General features: G+C 40.3%; 1 protein-coding gene across 1 annotated transcript; it reads right to left on the reverse strand.

Annotated features, from left to right (window-relative positions):
- Positions 1-7454: 7454 nt before the first annotated feature.
- On the reverse strand, positions 7455-10565 carry RAG1 (recombination activating 1). The gene has a single exon (XM_040601324.1). The coding sequence runs from the start codon at positions 10563-10565 to the stop codon at positions 7455-7457; it is 3111 nt and encodes a 1036-aa protein (XP_040457258.1).
- Positions 10566-15189: the final 4624 nt, after the last annotated feature.

Genomic DNA, 15189 nt, shown 5'->3' on the forward strand with positions numbered 1-15189 from the left:
GCTCATGGGGTAAATCAAACACTGCAAATCCCTAAGTCAATGAAAGAACAGTATGTGTGCTTGGGAGGTCCATCTGAAATCTGATAAGGGGTCTAGCTTCACAGCCACCCCATACTGTGACCTCCCATTCACTTCAGAAGAAGTTCCTTCTGATGAACAGGACTTTCATTTACTTGAGGTCCTCCAGTATGCATTTCTTTCTCTGCTCTGCCCAGGCTGACTGTGTAGAGTGTGAAAGCTTAAAAGTGCAAGCTGTAGCTCAAAGTGACTCATTGAGCCAGTGGAGCATTGTGAGTGTGGAAACAAACGCAGCTGGCTGCTCAGAGCATTCGGAGAAGTTTGGATTCGGATTGAAAAGGACATTGTCAAGGTTGAATGGCCCAAGAGTTTACTAAGTTTTTTGGTGGATTCTTTTATTGGCTATTTGTAAAGCCTCATCATTCTTGAATTTATTTTTTATTTTTATTACTGCTCCAAACATATTTTCAAAAAATCAATACCATCAGCTCAACGGTTGTGAGCCAGCAATAATACTGCAGTATTCACAGTCCAGCTCTCATGCTGGACCCCTGAATAAAAAAGAAAACCAGGAGCAGCTGTCAGCCATTTGATCACTATGCAGACCCTGAGCAGCCACTACTTTACAAAGCAGCATGTGTAGCATAGTATTCTTGTCAACACAGACCTGTATGCACAGTACTCCCCTTGAAACCTTTGCAACTCAAGTCAACAGTAGAGGAAAGTAAAGGGCAACCACGCAAACTTTCTGTTTCCAACCTTTTCATGTACTGAGGAAGGTTACAGTTTGGGTAGAGCTTGTAAACGGGAAGTATATCGCCCCTCTCACCAGTCTGATACTGGTATAAATTCATAGATTTCAATGCCAGCTTCCTGTTTCCTTTGTCATGCTACTTTATGTAAGTTCAGAGTATATAGTGCTATATGTTTTTCCAAGGAATAAATGAATATCATGCCCATGTAAAGTCCCTTCAAACTGGTGAAATTCAATAGTCAACACCCCCTTTTGTAGGTTAGTCATAGGTCTTACTCAGCTGAATTGTCAGTAAAATATACATTCATCACATACTCTTGTATAGACTTCATTTACAACAACAACAAAAAAAATCCACACCAAAATTAAAGCCACATCATCAGAAGACCAACAAAGGGGAACAATATACTCACACAAAAAAACTCCACCCCTCATTCCTTCACCATTTTACAACATCAAAAGACTCCCCACAATTATTTATTGAACTCCTTGGCAATGTCCAGTCCAAGTTTTTGCCTGTTACCTCTCCCAGTTACTGACATTATCTCAAAATCCTTAGTCCTCACATTGTGTGACAAATTAGTCAGCTAGTGCAGACAAATAAAAGGATGGAAACATTTTCCAAAGGGAGAGCTCCACACTTGCCTAGCAGAAGTGACATTTTGCCTGTGATAAAGCCTGGTGGCCCAGGTGCTGGTGTTGTGGTTGCAGTATGATGGGAGCATGTCTGAATTCCCAGAACCAACTCATGCAGCTGCAGTGACTCCCTGAGCCCTTAGGAGCTGTGAGCAGGTACGCTCAGCATATAGCAAGCACAAGCACACATTGCAGCCCCTTCCAACTCTTATCTGAGTTGTGGTTCTTTAAGGCTGTGGCTATGAAAAAAAGCAATTCACAGTCAGACTTTACGATATGCCTCATCAGGCCCATAACATTAGTGTATTGCATGTTTGAGCTGTGGGGTTTTTTTCCATGTGTGGTTTATTTGAGTAGGAGGGAGAAATTGCTTGGTCAAACCATGTCCCAGCACCGCAGTGAAGGGCAGTACAAGCAGCGTTAAATCACAGCTCAGAGACTGTAGTTACTGCAGGGAGAGGAAGTCATAAGTAACATTAAATATAATATTCCAGAGGACTCGAACATAAAGAGATATATCAACATCAACCTGTAAAGAAGACACTTGACATGGCATTCAAGACTGCAGAAAGTACTTAATTCCTTGATACTTCTGATGACACTTTTGAGTCATGTACTTGTTAGAGCATTGATTGTCTTCAAAACCAGCTAATCAATACAAGATATTTCTTCCCCAGGCAGGTTAGAATTAGAAGATAAAATGAAGTAGATTTGAGTGCAGAAGTAAATCTCTATTGTGTCTGTATCCAACTGACCTATGTGTTTTGTAACCACAAGCAGCAGCAGCATGGTTCCCAGCCACGTTTTAGTAACACTATTTTGTTATTATCAACTTTTACGAGAATAATATATGGATTTTACTGGTATTGAAAGGTGCTTGGACACCGAAGTACCTGATTAATCTACAGGAAAGGCACAGCAAAAACTTTAGTGTTAGCACTAAAGCATGTGTCATAGTTCAGAGTGACTCATTGTACCAATAGACCATTGAAAGGAGTGGAAATTAATGCAACTGGGAGACCAAAGCAAAAGGAAAAGATTGAATTCAGATTGAAAAGGAATCTGTAACGTTATTTACTGCTAAACTCAATCTATTAAAGACAGAAGGACTGGCTTCTTTCTTTTATGATTGGTGGCTATAGCTCCCTCAGTATTTGATTTCCTACCCTATACCATTTCAAACAAGGCTAACTTCAGGGAAGGGCTTGAGTAGCAGCCTCTGAAAATCGAAGTCCAATTTGGTGCCTTTACTTGACCTTTGAAACTTGTAACACCAAAGCCCATTTTTTCTTTAAAAAGAGCAAGATAATAACCTTGTAAAGCTTCTGATTTCTCAATACACACATGCAGGAAGAACAGGACACTGGCCACTACCGCAGGTGTGCAGGACCTCCTTCAGGTGGCAGTTATTGTGTATTTCCTTGGCTTTCCGTTGGCTCAGGGTGCCCATCTTCAGCCGAAGAGCTGGGCACTGAAAACATACCTCTTGACCTCTCTCCCAGTGCTGCTAGAAAAAGTGCTAATTAAATCCTCTCTAATGTGTCATTTTGTATCATGGGCAATATTAAGCTTGATGCAGAAGGCAGAAAATCTCCCACACTTAGGAATTGCAGCTGGTCAGCTGTTTGAAAATTATGCCATATTTAGTCACCTAAAAACAGTACTCTGAAGAAGAGCGGTGACAGGCCTCATTAGTCTTCATCTGATCCCAATCCTAATGGGATTACACGGAAAGTAAAATCCAGTCAGTTATTATAGATTTATGAATAAAGGAGTTAAATCATCCTAATTTACCAGGAAACTCTCTGGGGCTTGGATTTTTGTTTTATATGAGTTCTGTTTTTCCCATCCATCATTTTTTATTCAAGGTCAGGGTGGATATTACAACAGGAAAGAACTAAGTTAGTGATATAAAGTCCAGAAATTAGATATCTAATTACCTGATTGCACAAGGAAATCAGGTAGCTTAATTTGCTCATCATTAATTCCATCCAAACCAGTTGGTTTACATAAGTCTTTTGACCCTGAGATATCATTGCAAGGAAGAAAGAAAGATTTTCTGAAGTGGAATACAGGGAAGCTACAAATCATGAACTGAAAGGTAGATGGGAACTAATCTTTGCAGCTGAGTCTATGACAAGGAGCCAAAATTAGAAGCCAGTAAAGAGGCTTAACATAGAAGCATGGATGTAGCAGTGCAAGGCTGATTTTAAACAAACACTGGGATGGTATTTGAAAATGAAGCAAAAGCCATTTACAGACTAAATAAAACTGTTTTTAAATTAGTTTAGTTTTCTATCTAATAGTTGCCTATGAGGAAAGGTGCTGAAAGGATTGCTGAGACTGACAGAGTAATCTTCATCTGTGTTTAACTGAGTGACTTCCAGAACAGGGCTGGATCAGCTGTCTGGCTATTAGAATGGTCTAAATATGAAAAGCATCCACAATTTGAATGAAAAGTAAGACTGTTACCATGAAATTATGTGCATAGTCAAAAAACTGGCAAGAAATACAAAGCTGGAAACCTAAATATTTATAAGAATTTTATTTTAAACAGGTTTCAAGAATTAAGAAACTGTAACACAGTAAAAAAAATTAAATTTTGAAGCTGTGCAGTGAGACAAAGCACAGAACTCAGTGTAGTCAGAAATTAGGATTCTGTAAATATCTAGAATCTTTCTGAACTACCTAACTAAAAGTCAAAGCTGATTTGCTTAAAATGAATAGAATTATTCCTGTGAGGAAAAAAATACGAGAGACCAGAATCACAGCTTCTAACATAGTTCACATAATTTCATAACATGGCAATTCATAATACAAAGTCCTTGATTTAAAGCAAGCAAAATAAGATACATAATGCAATTGTATAAAAACTACAGTCTATACAATTTGAGAACAAGAAAATTATTTACCATGAATTATTGAAGGATTTGTACCAAGTATTAACATTTTTTTTAAAAGTGCACGTTTGAAAGAGTACCATGAATAAAAGTCTCTCCATTTTTCTAAAACCTCTTCAAAATCAAAAAGCTAAACAATAGACTGCATAACTACATGATGCACCTGTCTGCAGTCAGAATTTGTTTGCCTTCCGATGCATGACTGTCTTCATGCAGCATTGTTATTTTATGCCTGTTTACAAAAGCTTCACTTGCAGGTACATACCCTTTCAGTGCTGTTTGTTCTATGAATTCAAAACTCTCAGATTCTCTTAATTTACAGAAGATGTCAACAATGGGGAAAAAGACGCTTAAACTAGATTCCAGTCTAAAGAAAATAAAATAAGAAAAAAAAAAAAAATAGCAGTAGTTCTCTTTGTCAGCTATCCTACCCAGAGCTGGTGGAATGTAAAATGTGTCTTGATGGCTTAATATTTCACAAAAGAATACTTTCACATGCTACTGCATCCCTGTATCCCTGTCCAGGTTCTGTTCAGTCTGATGAGTTACCCAGGATATAAGCCTCATCTTCAGAAATCATACATATATGGATAAAACTTACTCAACCCTTTTGAAGGCAGTGAGACAGATCACTTGCTGTTACATCAGCAGCTCATTAAAGTGAATTGGAATTTGGAAATGTTAGCTGAGTCACTAAAATTACATGTGTAAAAGGAACAAAATCTGGTCTGTGAGTCCAGTGACACAAATACATTGCAATGAACAGGTCTGGATTATTTGGGGGTGAAATTCACTTCTGTGCAAAAGGCAGCAAAAAATGAATGTACCATCTAAATGGAGTGAAAATCACCATGAGGTGAGTCAGGATTGTTAAACTAGGCCTTAGGTTTTTCAAGCAGAGTCAAGAATAAAACATAAGGTAATACAGTTGTCTCAAATATACATACAAAGAAAAAAGTGTGCAACTATTTGCATAATGAAATATATGCAGACCAAAAATGCAATCTATATCTGCATCTATTGCTAAAGGATGCTCTTTATCCCTGATATTTATACTCCCTGGGAAACAGCTGTACTTGTCCGCATCTATTGGTAAAGAATGATGTTTATGTAAACCTGCTTTTTATGCTTTATGGGAAATACTTGTTTTATTCAAAGAATTGAAAAAAATAACTTCATCTAGAAATGAACACTCAGTAAATGCAGGTGTACATGGTAGACCATACAAAAGACTCTGTACTCCTTATGACTGCTTAGAAAAGTAACTGTTTCAAGTAGAAAGCATTATTTCCAACTACAAATTTTGTCATCGTGTTAAACTATGTTTAAAGAGACTATATTAAAACAAAATCCTAAATTACAGAATACTTTAAAAATAGTAGTTCAATTTAAAAAACAAACATAATCAGAATAACACTAATATCTGTGCTAATTACTAACACTTAAAAAAATTTTTGTTGTCTATACATGGTAAATATCAGACCCTCAAATATATAATAAATAACATGAACAAGATACTACCAAACAAACCTCAGACCATTACTCCTCTAAGTTTGTGGTTTACTTACAGTCATAAATCAACTTTTGTCACATCAGAATAAAACGAAAAGCGGATTCTTTTAGATCCATGCTTTGATTGTTTCTGCATTGATTCTTGTTTCAGAAATATTACTCCAAACACAGCAATGCCTTAGCCACAGGTGCAAATCTGAAAGGCTGGATGATTTCAGGGCATCTCAGGTACTTTTGAGTATATTTCATGATATGTAATTGAAAGAAATTCATACAATTTTAGAATATGAATATACTATATACCACTTCAGAAAAGCAAATACCACCAACAAAATGGTTCATCTAATATAATATGGAGGAATGCCAACTAAACATTGCTGTAATAATGTAAAATACAGTATGCAATAACTTCAAGATGGTTCATTGCTTTTTAACTGATCTTGTATGCCAGCTGTCTTTGAGGTTCATAAACATCATTCTTTTTTACAGATGTGGAAAATGAGACTGTGAGTGTGGTGTATCCCAGGTGTGAAAAAGCTCAGTATCAGATACAGATACAGATACAGTATCAGATACAGATACAGTGAAACATCCTAATAGAGAAGATCAGAACACTGGCGTGTATCTGATCGAGGTAATATCCATCTCCTGAGAAATGGGTCTGCTGTGACTGAAGTCACTTGATGAAACTGTGGGCCTGCTGATATTAGTGACAGTATACTGGCGACTTCAGTGAGGTCAGGAATTCACCCAATAAAACTCTACTAATACAAATTGTTCTATATACTGAAGTTACTGTAGAAATCTAAAATGCTCGTGAAGCAAAAAGCTACACAGCAGAAGTTGAAGGTACTTTGTATAGTGAGATAACCACAAGGCACTGTAAATACTGAGTTAGGAGCGCAAGTACACGTTTGGACTTTTGAGTAAACAGACTAATGATAAAAAATATCTTTAAAAAATTCCAGCTATTTTTCCTATATATATATCTTCATATAGTAAATTAGCATGGTGATACCACCATCTGCTCCTAAGCAGTACTATAATATAAATGTTAAACAATAATATTTTTTAAAGTTTGTGAGATCAAAGTTTGCATCTTTAGTCAGTATTTTATACAAAAATAACTGAACTTTATCCAAAAACAATTACTGTGTCTCACTGAGGAATCTATAAAAGCCAAAGAACCATCAATAAAATAATCAAACCCTCTTAAAAAGTAAATAGTGAAATAGTTGTAAAAAAGAAAACAGAACAAACAGCCCTGCTCCCTTTTTCAGCAACTGTCATAAGTCTCCATATTCATATTCATTCCAAAATACTACTTTATATAAAAACTTGTTTACTTTGGCTTTCTCACTTATAAACAGCACTCTAAGACCAAAATAAACTGAAGACCCTTCTTTGCATTTGTTTCTGCTTTCATCGTGCATAACAACTGGTAAATGCACCACTGCATTGCCTCTTGGAAACTCCCATCAGACATGGTGTTTATTAAACTCCACTCAGCACCGTTAACAGGGAGTGTAAAAATGATCATTTCAGACTTCCCTGTACCTCTGCAGGCCTGAAAAGGAAGCTGCCTCCTTGCAGATACACACCATCACAAAGCCAGCGCTAAATGTGTTTTACATTTAGAGTTCCTCTGAATCATTGCTTTCCAAGACCTCCGGTGGCAAGGAGTCACCTAAACTGTTCTCTGGATCAATAGTGAAGCCCTGGCTTTTTAACGTTTTATGAGCATTCATGAACTTCTGGAGGTACTTAGAGGTATATAGCCAGTGATGCTTCAGGACATCCTCCATCTCATAGCATTTGGACTGCCTGGCATTCATTTTTCGGAACCTCCTAAACAGTTTGTTTCCAGACTCATTTCCTTCACTTGCCCAGGCCCCAATGGACCCATCTCTTTCAATGATTTCAGGAACATGAGCAAGGGTTTTGTGGAAATAATTTGTAATCTTGCCCCCATATCTGTACTTGAACTTTGTAGACAGAAGCTCAGCAAAACGCTGTGAATTGTAGCTATACTGGCACAGCAATTCTGGACACTCCTTAGCAGGGCATGAGGATCGCCACACTGGCTTCATCTTCAGATAAAGGTCCATTAGCTCTTTTAGGGCTTCATGCCTTTCCTCACACTTTATTAATTCACATACTGCCTCTACTGTCTCTTTGGACATGAGCTTTCTAGCAAAATTTCCACTCATCCTCATCATAGGCTTCAAGTTCATCTTCTTCCTGAGGTGTTTGTCAAGCGTCAACTGCCACCTCTTCCTCTCCTCTTTAGACACATCAGGATTCTTGTAAACCTCACCGATCTCCATCTGGAATATCCTGTAGAATTCTGTTGCATTGCCAATGTCACAGTGCAATGCATCTATGGAGGGAACGGTCTCAATGAAAGGTTTGGCTGAAACACCCTTCACTCTGTCACGGAGCTCATCAACAGATTCATGATATGGGTTGGACCTCCATATTTCATATCGTTCCAGATTTTCAGCATGGCTCCTGGTTATGGAGTGGAAGACCAAATTTTGGGACGCCTCCAGGCGGGTTGCATCGCACAGGGTACAAATGTACGTGGAACCTGAGGCCTCCAGCCCTTCCACTTCCCGCACGAGTTTCTCATCATATCCTGTACCCCTAAAGATGAATTTGAATGTTCTCAGGATTCCTCCCATTTCAAGTAGCAGTTCACTGGTTTTCATAGCCTCTCTTTCTGCTATGAGGGGACTCAGGATTGCCGTCAGAGTTTCATGATCAGATTCATCAGCCAGCATAAGGCATAAGGGCTTGCAACACAACTCTGAATTGGGTTTTACTTCTTCAAAGATCCTCTTACTTTCATTCCCTTGTGCTATAGCAATGTTCATGACCGTGAAAGAAAAGCGAACGGCCTTCTCTGGGACAGCAGGCCCACCTCCGTGCTTCTCGCTGACATCTCCCATTCCATCGCAGGACTCTTTTACTACCACAGTGAAGGGACCATTCAAATAGTCATCCACATTTTTTGCTTTCATGCCTTCCAAAATCTCCTCCTCCATGTCCTTTAAGGCACAAACCAGGGCTGCATCATATCGAAATCTCTTTGCAATTGTGTCTACTGGGTAGTCATCAATTGAGTGTGGCAATCCTGATAGTCCATCTATAATTCCCACTTCTGTGTTAGTGGATACATTTTTCAAGGGAGGTTTCCACTCAAATGGATGATAACCTGGTAGAAGGGCTTTCTCAGCAGTGCGAAGAGCGTGCAAAGGCTGGAAGATCTGCCTCCCAGTGACAGCTTTTACTGTTCTATACATTTTATGATATTGGCTACAGCTGAGAAACGTGTTGACTCGGATTGCCAGGCAGACAGCAGGGTGAAGTCCAGATCCCCTCCCTTGCATTATAGCCTCCAATTCATCTGCTTGTCTGTGTTCATTTTTTGCTCTTAAAGCTAGCAGGAACAATGTCATGCATACAGCCTTTATATCACCGCCTTCTTCTTTCTCAGCAAAAGCCTTGACTTGACGTTTCAGTTCTCTCAGACGATGTTTCTGAGCTCTCCTGGTCAGAGACAGGAGATGCTGCCTTGGGCGACCACCTTTATTTATATGGCTGTAGAGCCCTCTGTCTTTCATCTCCTTGTGGCTGGAGAGGTGTTGGCTATATTTTCCATGCAAGATCTCTTCATCACATTCCTTTACAGGGCATCTTATACTCAGGTTATCAAGGATGTTCAGGAAGGATTTCACTGGGGTTACCAGATCAGTAGGGAAGCAAGGATACCAGCAGGATGGGCAATAGCTGCCCATAGCCTTGATACATTTAAGGATGCAAGTTCTGCAAAACAAGTGTCTACATGTTGTTTCCACTGGATCTGCCAGAATATGCTCACAGACCTGGCAAGAAATGGATTTAATGAAATCTACTGGGTAATCAACTGCAAGCAGCTTGGTGCTGAGATGTATAGTCTTGCAATTGACAATCTCTTTCATTAAACTTTTGTTGTTTATCTGTGCTTGGTTCTTTACAGCTCTGTTTATTCGAGCACATTCTGCAACGGTCTTCATACGTTTGCCATGCTGTGCGCTGGATGGCTGATTTTTTCTCTTGACTCCACGCTTGGTAGTGTGGCACACATCACAGTTTGGGGAGTGGGGTTGCCAATCCATTGTGCTGTTCCTTGGAAAGTATACTTCACATAGAGTATTACTGAATTTTCTATGGATAATACTCCAGCAATTGTGACAAAATCGAGTGGGATGGATAGTATCAACATCTCCTCGCACATCAATTTTGAAAACCTTAGCGATAAGATCTGGCCAAGAGGTTGCTTTTTTCTCTTTCTTTCTCAGAAGCCACAGAGTTTCATCATCCACTGGTCCGTGCACTGGATGACTCCTCCTGTAACAATCAGTTTTAAATGAAACTCCACAGATGCGGCAAAGTTGCTTCAGATTGTTCTGATGAGCTTTATTGTCTTCTGTTTTCATGTCGTTGGCATCTTTCTCAAGTGCCTGCCTACTGCCTATTAACTCCATCTTTTCTCCTCTCGGCACTGCTTCATCTTTATGCAGTATGATTTCTTTGTTTGTAGAAGTGACCTCTTCTGCCTGGGCTTTGTTTATGTGCTGGCTGTCATCAGAAGGTGTTTTTTCAAATGTTCTCACTTTAAACAGCTTGAATTTCCATTCAGAAAATTTTGTATATGGATGCTGAATTTCTTCAGGCAGGTCCATTTGTGATGCTACTGACATCTGCAGTCTGGGAGAAACCAGATCACCTGAGAAAGAGAAAGAAGCTGTAAATTAGCTTATCTTCCAAAATTAATAACACCATCGCTTCTAATAGAACAGTCCTAATCACTTTAACTGAGAAATGCTGTGAAAGTGAACTACTTGTCCCAAGACACCTACTGAATTGAGAGGCCCAGATGTGGCCACTCGGTATCTCGGATAAGTACTCAGATTGGTGTCTGAAAGATAGACTTTTGTCTGTCTCATGCTATATTATCTAAATCAGCCAGACCACTGCTCTCATACCACTTGTTAGTCCTTGATCTGACCTGAAGTGTCTAATACATACCATTCTACATGGGCAGAGCAGCACATACTACTTGAATCCAGTGTAGGCTTTATTCAGGCCCCAGATTTGTAAGGTACTTTAGCACATGCTTAATGAATGTGAGTAGCTTCATTAAAGCAGGAGGAGCATATCCTCTGTTGATGTAAAGCACTATAGTCCCCTGGATCTTAAAGGAGATACGGCAATTTATACTGGCTGCAGATTTGGTCTGGAGACAATATTTATACATTGCAATTTAGTCGTCTGTTCAATTACCTTGCTGAGAACCCTCTCTGTAAGGTTCACTGGTAGCGGAAAGCTGAAAATGTCTTCAAATTTGACCCCAATTTTAGTTTTTCATAAAGATGCAGCTAAAAGTAATATCAATGTGGTCGCATGGAAATATGGTGTTGTATAAAAATAAATACAGAACTTTTCACCTCAAACACTGAAACTTTTTGCTACTGTATATGACTTAGAACACAAAATTGTGTAGAAACAACAACAAAAGTGACTAACTTATTTTTCATTAGCTGGCTATGAGAAGTGCCCAAAGTAAACAGTGCAGAGAAGACTCATGTATGTTTTCTGATTTATTTATTTTTTTATTGATCTGGTTGGTGTGAGTTCTAAAAATGAGGAAAACTATACATTAAGACTATACACTAGAAATAGAAATTACATGCATATGGCTGTGGTTTCTTTAACTGATTATATCACCACTTCACAATTCACATAACTTGCTAGAAATCTCAGTTTAGTATCTATTCAGAAGGTGTCCTTCATAAGAAATACATCTAAGTCATGGTCTAAAGTGATGATGCCCAGGGTGTGTCTGTGACTATTTCATGTATAACCTTTCAATAAAGCATAATTTCAGTACGGTCTTCCAGAGCCTGTTGGGGAAGGACTGCATGCTTTGAATAAGTTCCAGATTCAGAATGATGTATCAGTCTGCTAAGCTCTTTCCTTAAGAGCTGTGTTTAACTTCAAAATTGTTCATTAGGCCTTGGCAACTAAAATTTACATTTGTTTTCTTCCCAGCTTCTCTTCATTTCAACCCACTGAGAGCAAGCTGCCCATACCACTGTCTCCATCTGCCTGCATTGCTCCATCCAGCTGCCTATACTGCTAAATATCTCTGTCTGCACTGTGGTCCCCTGCTGTCCATCACCGATCCAGCCTGGCAACATGCTTGCTTATATTCTGCTGTTCATAGATCTGTGATGTGCAGCTGTGCCCAGATGTATTCAGAGCATTACTACTGACTCAATTTCTTGGCTGCATCCTGTGACAGACTTGGTAAAATTATCCACTAAGCAATAACCCGTTTGCCCCTGAAGAGTCTTGTGTTCCTATTACCTGCAGAATAATTGAATAGCTGGTTGCCCTATACTGCCTGCAGATCCTTTTCTTCTACGTAACACCCTATGCAATTTTGTGTAACATCACCATCTCCAGCAGAACCTTCAGAATCTCTGAAACCCTGAGCAATGCCTTCTCAGGGCAGTATCTAAGTCATTGTAAAGAATCAGGCAGCACCACTACATTTAGAGCAAAATATTTAATACTTTGTCAACTCTTCTAACCCTTTGACTAAGTGCCACCGTAGTGCCATACTTGTCCCCAAACCCATGACCTAACTCTTGCTATTAATCACCAACTCCAATGAATCAGACAGGGTTTACCCGTGCTAAAGAAAAGTTCAGGTGTTCTTTTCTTTTTTTCTTTTTCATTGAACATGCCCTGGAAGAAATGAATGATAGAGAAGCCCTCTCAGGTCATTCGACTTTTGCCTCCTGCAGTAGATAATTGCTCCCAACAGGCTACTCATCAAATGCTTCAAATTGCCTAGCTCCCAGACAGTGAAGATTTCAGCAGCTCTCTTGGGAAAGCTAGAAATATTCCCAGTGCTAGGAATAATTCCTGCTACTTGTGCTAAATTTGACTGTGTTCTGTTATTCTAGTTGGAGGTCACAATGAACAATCTTTCTTCTCTCTGCCTACCCCACCCAGATTCCTAGGGAGTGAACCCCAGGCGTGAACCCCCAGCCATGGTTATTTAATCTACTCTGACAGCTGTGTTCAGTATCACCTCTTTTCATCTTGAAAAGGGAAAAGAAATCTCTTTTCTTCCCAGGTCACGGTATTTCATACATTTCTGAAGATGAGCAAGATCGCAATACTTTCAGTCACATCAAGGAAGACCTTGCTTTATAGATAGTCTCACCAAAATGAACAGAACAACCTCTGTGAGGGAAGCACATATAAAATAAAATCATTGACCTGCACATTAAACCAGGAAAAGGAACCAACACTTGGATATCCTACAAGCATCTGGGATGCTGTCATTAGTACGGCCAGCCTACCTTTAGCTCACTGTCAGTTTGTAGAGCTGCTGCTATGTCTGCCCAGTTTGCTCCAAATGTCAAGCTTGCTTGCTCTCTCTCCTGTGTGCTCTCGCTCTTTCTGTTTCCCTCTGCTTTTTAAAGACACTGCAGTGCTGTTTATCTCACTTATCCCTGTCCCTCCGACCTCCCAGTACCACCCTGGTGCTAACCACAGGTTACTTCAACTAAACACAATGCAGAACTCTCAAATCCAGGTGGCACCTGGCAATTTATGAGGCTTAACCACAAAATTTATATAAACAAGGTCTTCTTGTGTGAGACTCCTGGGCTCTGAGATAAGTGTGCAGACTCTCTGAGGAGCACCTGCACTGTTTTTTAATACAAACTTTTGCTTATGGCTTTCTTCTTTATAGTTTCAGAGCTGGTTTCTTCACTGTTAACTCTCAGAGAGGGGAACCTGGTGTCTGCTGACACCACTGTTTCACACTGAAGCTGTTTCATTGAAGGCCAATGGCCTGCTTCCTCAGGTCAACAGCAGCCAAGCATCTGGGGTTTGGGTGAATTGACAATGGGGACCTCAGAATGTCCTTACTTCTGATATCAATATATAATTTTCAAGGATATTACCTCTTTGGTGATGTACGTCCAGGGTCTTGAAGGCCCTGGGCAGGGAGGACAAATCAACAACATAAAAGCTAGCTATATGCATATTGAGTAACTGAGAGATGCTACACCAGCCCTAGGCCACAGGTGGCCACAAACAGTGGGCAGTAGTCTCTCCTTTCTGGAGAAACCCAGTGGAATACCCATGCTTAGTTTCCGCAGAGCAGCTGTCTAAAAAACTGACTCAAAGTGGAAAGAAACCAAATTCTGTCACACAACAGCATGCTGAAAGTTTTCAGCCTCCACACATAACATTGTGCAAAAATTCTAGCAATCCATCAAGTCCTTCCAAATGTGAACATAACTTCACACTCCAGAAATAGGAATTTGCAATAGCAACATAACTCCATAAACACCTACCCAAGCATTTCCCATTCTCATGAGACTTTCTGATCCTGCGGGACTCAAATCCATTTCTGACTTGCACACTCTTCCCTGACAAGGTGGCTATGAGGGAGGCCACTGTGCTTCTCTGCAGCTCAGGATCTCCCAGTTAATGCAGCTCCTACCTGATGGCATCTGATGGCAGCCAGAGGGAAAGTCCGCAAAAGGTGTGATATTTGGCGTTCGCTATAGCTAAAAGAGGTGAGAGGATTCCCTCTCTGTCATCCACTCTGATCTTACAGTGCTTCCAGTTCTTAGAATCATAGAATCATTTAGGTTGGAAAAGACCCTTAAGATCATCGAGTCCAACCATAAACCTAACACTGCTGACTCCACCACTAAACCCTGTCCCTAAGCACTAGTCTACATGTCTTTTAAATACCTCCAGGGAGGGTGACTCAACCACTTCCCTGGGCAGCCTGTTCCAATGCTTGACAACCTTTCTGGTGAAGAAATTCCCAATACCCAGTGTAAACCTCCGCTGGTGCAACTTGAGGCTGTTTCCTCTCATCCTATCACTTGCTGCTGGGGAAAAGGGAGCAATAAAGGTCTCCCATGAGCCTCCTTTTCTCCAGCCTGAACAACCTCAGTTCCCTCAGCTGCTCATCATAGGACCTGTTTTCTAGATCCTTCAGCAACTTCAGTGCTCTTCTTCAGACATGCCCCAGCACCCCAATGTCTTTCTTGCAGTGAGGAGCCCAGAACTGAACATAGGATTTGAGGTGCAGCCCCACCAGTGCCCAGTACAGGGGGATGATCACTTCCCTGTCCTGCTGGCCACACTGTTTTGGACACAAGCCAGGATGCTGTTGGGTTCTCGGCCACCTGGGCACACTGCTGGCCCATGTTCAGCCGCCCATCAGCCAGCACCCCCAGGTCCTTTTCCACCAGACAGCTTTCCAGCCACTGTTCCACAAGC

Source organism: Falco naumanni, chromosome 7, assembly GCF_017639655.2.
Source record: "Falco naumanni isolate bFalNau1 chromosome 7, bFalNau1.pat, whole genome shotgun sequence".
In the NCBI taxonomy this organism is placed as follows: Eukaryota; Metazoa; Chordata; class Aves; order Falconiformes; family Falconidae; genus Falco; species Falco naumanni.